The sequence below is a fragment of the Argentina silus genome, assembly GCF_951799395.1.
Source record: "Argentina silus genome assembly, contig: scaffold_778, whole genome shotgun sequence".
NCBI lineage: Eukaryota > Metazoa > Chordata > Actinopteri > Argentiniformes > Argentinidae > Argentina > Argentina silus.
This window is the reverse complement of record NW_028152490.1, coordinates 5,001-11,900: the sequence shown is the minus strand read 5'-3', so window position 1 is coordinate 11,900 and position 6,900 is coordinate 5,001. Positions and strand designations below refer to the sequence as shown.

Genomic DNA, 6,900 nt, shown 5'->3' with positions numbered 1-6,900 from the left:
TGAAGTGTTATTGGACGGTTACAGCAGGGTGAGGTGAGGTGTGATTGGACGGTTACAGCAGGGTGAGGTGAGGTGTTATTGGACGGTTACAGCAGGGTGAGGTGAGGTGTTATTGGACGGTTACAGCAGGGTGAGGTGTTATTGGACGGTTACAGCAGGGTGAGGTGTTATTGGACGGTTACAGCTGCATCCCGTCGCGGAGGAAGAAGGAACGCTGATTTGAGGAGAGGACGTGAGACTAATGAGTCATCAGAGGAAGTCATCAGAGGGGACGACAGCCTTCTGTTGGAGACGACTTCAGGGAGAAAGACACAGAGACACGTTGGAACCTCTGATCCGTCTGTCCGTCCGTCTGTCTGTGTGTCTGTCTGTCTGTCTGTCTGTTCCACAGAGACTGAGAAGAATATGAGTCATGAAGAAGAAAAACAGCAAGACATTTCTCAACGCTGTCCACCATCCCTGCTGTGTGTGTGAGAGTGAGTGTGTCTTTGTGTGTGTGTGTGTGTGTGTGTGTGTATGTGGGAAAGAGAATGTGTGTGTGTGTGTGATTTTTCTATAAAGCTTAGAATGACAACATTCAGTAGTGATCAACACACACTCCGACTACACACACTCCGACTACACACACTCCGACTACACACACTCCGACTACACACACTCAGACTACACACACTCCGACTACAACATCAATACTCAGGAATCATCAGTAACAACATCAACACCATGTACAAAGGCTTTTATTAATGCACATTCAGCCAACAGAAAACAAAGGAAGATATTTTCAGTCTGTCACATCAGCAGATCTCATCGGGGTCAACTCCAGTTCAATTCAGTCACATCAGGAAGTGATTTGAATGAACAATAGCAAAATTAAAAGTAAAACAACTTTGGATATTAAAAGCTTGTCAGAGAAGCCCCTATGATGATGTTCAGAATAACCAGAGAGAAACACTTCTATGATATGATGTTGTATGGTTTAGAATGACCAGAGAAGCGTCTTGAGAAGCTCTGAGATGCTGTCTGTAACGCAGACATGGTAGTGTTTCACACTGCTACTCTTCAGACATGGTGGTGTTTCACACTGCTACTCTTCCACCGACGGGGGCGGAGAGAGCTTGAGCTGAAAGTTCTCGCTGTGGAAGATACTTCCTGTTCCTGGTTGGGTGGGGTTCAGGAGGCCGGCCTTCTCGTTGCCATGGCAGCGGGAGAGCTCGGAGAGGATGGCCAACTGGAGGAGAGAGGAGGAGTACAATGAGATGGAGCTGAGGTAAGATTATGGTGTGTGTGTGTGTGTGTGTGTGTACCAGTGGAGCGTACTTGAAAGGCTGGGGAATATTCTATGGTTTAATTATTACATCAGAGAGAGAGAGAGAGAGGGAGGGAGGGAGGGAGGGAGGTGTCAAGCTGCTAGTGATTACAGTGAACCGAACAGCAACACCTATGATCTGACAGAGGTGTGAACGAACACACACGCACACACACACACACACACGCACGCACGCACGCACACACACTCACAGCCTCCTTTTCCCTTTCTTATCATAAGAGTCAGTTTAGAGTTTAATTAAGAAGTCGAGAATCTGGGCTTTAGAATCCTGCTGCGTTAATCAAACAGGGCATGCCTGCTGGGGAGAGTGTGAGTGTGTGTGTGTGTGTGTGTGTGTGTGTGTGCATTTACTGTTGAGAGGACAGGATAGGTGTGAGTAATATGGCTAATTTCCACCCAGTGAATCAGAGATCAAAAAGAGAGAGGCTGGGAGTGTAGGGTGTAGGGTGTAGTATGTAGGGTGTAGTGTGTAGGGTGTAGTGTGTAGGGTGTAGTATGTAGGGTGTAGTGTGTAGGGTGTAGTATGTAGGGTGTAGTATGTAGGGTGTAGTATGTAGGGTGTAGTATGTAGGGTGTAGTATGTAGGGTGTAGTGTGTAGGGTGTAGTGTGTAGGGTGTAGTATGTAGGGTGTAGTGTGTAGGGTGTAGTATGTAGGGTGTAGTATGTAGGGTGTAGTATGTAGGGTGTAGTATGTAGGGTGTAGTGTGTAGTGTGTAGGGTGTAGTATGTAGAGTGTAGTATGTAGGGTGTAGCATGTAGGGTGTAGTATGTAGGGTGTAGGGTGTAGTATGTAGGGTGTAAGGTGTAGTGTGTAGCGTGTAGCGTGTAGGGTGTAGGGTGTAGTATGTAGGGTGTAGTATGTAGGGTGTAGTGTGTAGGGTGTAGTGTGTAGGGTGTAGTGTGTAGGGTGTAGTATGTAGGGTGTAGTGTGTAGGGTGTAGTATGTAGGGTGTAGTATGTAGGGTGTAGTGTGTAGGGTGTAGTATGTAGAGTGTAGTATGTAGGGTGTAGCATGTAGGGTGTAGTATGTAGGGTGTAGGGTGTAGTATGTAGGGTGTAAGGTGTAGTGTGTAGCGTGTAGCGTGTAGGGTGTAGGGTGTAGTATGTAGGGTGTAGTATGTAGGGTGTAGTGTGTAGGGTGTAGGGTGTAGTGTGTAGGGTGTAGGGTGTAGTATGTAGGGTGTAGTATGTAGGGTGTAGTGTGTAGGGTGTAGTGTGTAGGGTGTAGTGTGTAGGGTGTATGGGCCCAGAGAGAGGCTGGCAGTGAGAGCAGGATGCTGGATCGTAGCAGCAGGAGGGGGTCTGGCCTCCTTTCTGCCTGGTGAGATATTCTGGGCCGCTCAGCGCTCTGCCCCCTGGGGGCCTGGGGGGGGGGGGGGGGTCCTCATACACAGTACAGGCTGTTATACTAGCACACAGAACGAGAGGGGAGGAGGGGAGGAGGGGAGAGGAGAGGAGGAGGGGAGGGGGAGGAGAGGAGGAGAAGAGGAGAGGAGGAGGAGAGGAGGGGAGGAGGAGAGGAGGGGAGGAGGAGGAGAGGATGAGGAGAGGAGGAGAGGAGGAGGGGAGGGGAGGAGGGGAGAGGAGAGGAGGAGGAGAGGAGGAGGAGAGGAGGAGAGGAGGAGGGGGGAGGGGGGGAGAGGAGAGGAGGAGGAGAGGATGAGGAGAGGAGGAGAGGAGGAGGGGGAGAGGAGGAGGAGAGGATGAAGGAAGGATAGAAGGCAGGGAGGAGACGTGGCTTCAGACAACAAGATGAACGTCCTTCATATCAGTCACATGACACACTCCTCAGACCTCAGACAGACGCTGCCTGTGTGTGTGTGTGTGTGTGTGTGTGTGTGTGTGTGTGTGTGTGAAGAGAGAGGGGGGGAGAATGGGAGAGAGAGAGAGGGGGGGGGGGGGGATTTCCACTGCCCTGTATGATCTCATGCTATAGGAAGGATAAAGGAAGCTCTCAAGCTGTATTGTGTGTGTGTGTGTGTGTGTGTGTGTGTGTGTGTGTGTGTGTGTGTAGGAGGGAGCTGGTCACACTATTAACTCTCAGAGGACTGAATAGGTACTGAGGGGGCCTCCTGAACGCACGCACGCACGCACACACGCACACAGGAGGGAGGAGGGAACTGGGCTGATAGAAAGAACAGAAGAGAGAAAAAAGAGAAAGAGATGAATAGAAAGAGAGAGACAGACAGATAGACAGACAGAGAAAAAGACAGACAGACAGACAGACAGAGAAAGAGACAGACAGACAGACAGACAGACAGACAGACAGAGACACAGGCAGGCAGGCAGGCAGGCAGACAGACAGACAGACAGGTCCTACCCTGGACGGGCCTCTGTAGAGACAGCGTAGCTGGTCCCAGGACTGGCTCTGCTGGGGGTCCAATGTCGTCTCAGCCAGCACCTGCAACACAGCAAAGGACCATGGGTAATCTCCAGCTGTGGTCCCTCTATGAGGAGTACGTATTATGAAGACCTCTTCACCCCCACTACCCCCCCGTACTAACCCTAACCCTGTACTAACCCTAACCCTAACCCTAGAGACCTCTTCACCCCCACTACCCCCCCGTACTAACCCTAACCCTGTACTAACCCTAACCCTAAAGACCTCTTCACCCCCACTACCCCCCCTGTACTAACCCTAACCCTAGAGACCTCTTCACCCCCACTACCCCCCCTGTACTAACCCCAACCCTAGAGACCTCTTCACCCCCACTACCCCCCTGTACTAACCCTAACCCTAGAGACCTCTTCACCCCCACTACCCCCCTGTACTAACCCTAACCCTAGAGACCTCTTCACCCCCACTACCCCCCTGTACTAACCCTAACCCTAGAGACCTCTTCACCCCCACTACCCCCCTGTACTAACCCTAACCCCAACCCTAGAGACCTCTTCACCCCCACTACCCCCCTGTACTAACCCTAACCCTAGAGACCTCTTCACCCCCACTACCCCCCCTGTACTAACCCTAACCCTAGAGACCTCTTCGCCCCCACTACCCCCCTGTACTAACCCTAACCCTAGAGACCTCTTCACCCCCACTACCCCCCTGTACTAACCCTAACGACCTCTGCACCCCCACTACCCCCCCGTACTAACCCTAACCCCAACCCTAGAGACCTCTTCACCCCCACTACCCCCCTGTACTAACCCTAACCCTAGAGACCTCTTCACCCCCACTACTTTTTTTTTTAAACATTGTGGCTTACTATGGCCCCTGGTCTGAGCATAGATTACTTTATCTTCTGATGACTGATGATAGATGATTCACTTACTGAGACAAATGGATTTGTTGTAAGTCGTTTTGGATAAAGGCGTCTGCTAAATGCCATAAATATAAATGTAAATGAAGACATTATTAATGAATTAAATCAATAACAAAACACTGATGATAAATATGTTAGCAGAGCCCTCCACTGCTAACACCCGACATTACCACAACCTAAAAAGAAATAAAAATACATCAATTGTGGGATGTGTGTCAGCCAGCCGGCCCCCCGGACAGGAGGAGAAACAGCTCCTTCATCAGACCTGCTATCTCGTCTGAAATGCCAGGGTCTGAGAGAGAGACCTTCAGAGGGGCGCAGCCCGGGGGACGGAGGAGAGGATGGGAGGATGAGGAGGAGAGGAGAGGAGAGAACAAACAAGGTAATCTCTTTCTAAAAGTCAAGAGTATTCTGGCTAATTAAAGAGCAGAAATGACATTTACAATATTGATTGGAGATGGATGGAGAGATGCGAGTCTGACAGCAGCATTGTGGCTGATTGTTGAGATGGCATTTACAACCAGCTGGGGGGGGGGGTCTGGTTGGGGTGGGGGGGGGGGTCAGGTTGGGGGGGGTTGGTCAGGCTGGGGGGGTGGTCAGGCTGAGGTGGGTTGAGCAGCCTGGTCTGTGTGTGAGTGTGTGTATGTGTGTGTGTGTGTGAGTGTGTGTGTGTGTCTGTGTCTGTGTGTGTGTGTGTGTGTGTGTGTGTGTGTGTGTCTGTGTGTACGTGCGCTTGTTTGTGTGTGTGTGTGTGTGTGTGTGTGTGTGTGGTTAAGTAGTCTGGTCTTCCGGCCTTTGATTGAAGTGATGAGTCATCATGGTGCATTCATCATTAATCGTGACATGGAGGGAGTCATTCTAGAGGTACGCACGCAAGAACAAACACATGCACACACACACACGTACACACGCACACGCAAGCACGCACACGCACGCACAACATCTAGCTACCCAGCGTCACCCAGGGTTTAGCCTCTTCCCTGACCCTGACCCTAACCCTGACCCTAACTCTAACCCTGACCCTAACTCTAACCCTGACTCTAACTCTAACCCTGACCCCGACCAACAACCCTAACCCTGACCTAACCCTGACCCTAACTCTAACCCTGACCCTGACTCTAACCCTGACTCTAACCCTGACCCCGACCAACAACCCTAACCCTGACCTAACCCTGACCCTAACTCACCCCAACCCTGACCCCAACCCTGACCCTAACCTGACCCCAACCCTGACCCTGACCCTAATCCAACTACCAAACAACTCCAGAACCCTCACCACCCAGAGAGCCAAGTGTTTATGTGGTGTTTACCTAGCAACAACAGGGAGGGGGGGGGAGGGGGGGGGTGAAGAGGGAGACAGAGAGAGGGAGGGAGGGAGAGAGAGAGACAGAGAGAGATAGAGAGAGACAGAGAGGGGGAGGGAGGAAGAGAGAGAGAGACAGAGAGGGGGAGAGAGAGAGAGAGAGAGAGAGAGACAGAGAGAGAGAGAGAGACAGAGACAGAGAGAGAGAGAGACAGAGAGAGAGAGAGAGAGAGAGAGAGAGAGAGAGAGAGAGAGGGGGATAGTAGGACATTCCTTCCACCTTGGTGCTCTGCTAGTTCGTCTGTTTGTTTGTTTATTTATTTACTTGACGGCTCATTTGAATAAACCAATTACACGCCATTTAGACGGCGAATGGCTGGCTTCCTCTGAGCCTATCACAGACACACAGAAATACCTGAGGAGGGGGGGAGGAGAGGAGGGAGGAGGAGAGGAGAGGAGGGGGGGGGAGAGGAGGGGGAAGGGGGGAGGGGGGAGGGAGGGGGAAGGAGGGAGGAAGGACCCAGAGACGTGAACGATGGCCTTCACAGATCCATAATGTGAGACCTGCTGGTAAACACAACAATAACAACAAACCTGACAGAACCCATGTACTGACACACACACACACACACACACACACACACACACACACACACAGACACAGACACACACAGACACACACAGACACACACAGACACACACAGACACACACAGACACACACAGACACACACACACAGACACACACAGACACACACACACACACAGTATGAATGCTGTTTAAGCATCTTGTCTATAATAAGACCATCTGATTGGATGACTGGAGTCGCTGTAGATGGGACCATCCTCACCTTCCTCCCATGAGCCTCTGCTCCAGCGTCGCGGTGTGAGGTCACTGTGGTCTGGAGGGAGACGGAGCATCAGGTGACGATGGAGAGGAGGAGGGAACACAGAACAGGTCAAACACCTCTAGTCTACTGGACCAGCGGCCATCTTTGTTGTGGA

The 6,900-nt window shown here is 51.2% G+C and overlaps 1 protein-coding gene across 1 annotated transcript in view; it reads right to left on the bottom strand.

Annotated features, from left to right (window-relative positions):
- Window positions 1–719: 719 nt before the first annotated feature.
- Window positions 720–6,900, bottom strand: part of LOC310824787 (vacuolar protein sorting-associated protein 8 homolog) — a gene marked incomplete at its 5' end in the record, with an annotated part of 10,860 nt that continues 4,679 nt past the window's right edge. The window contains 3 exons of the mRNA XM_083698037.1: window positions 720–1,228; window positions 3,649–3,729; window positions 6,747–6,797. Of these exons, the coding sequence (XP_083554163.1) occupies window positions 1,085–1,228; window positions 3,649–3,729; window positions 6,747–6,797 (276 nt within the window). The remainder of the gene's footprint in view (window positions 1,229–3,648; window positions 3,730–6,746; window positions 6,798–6,900) is intronic.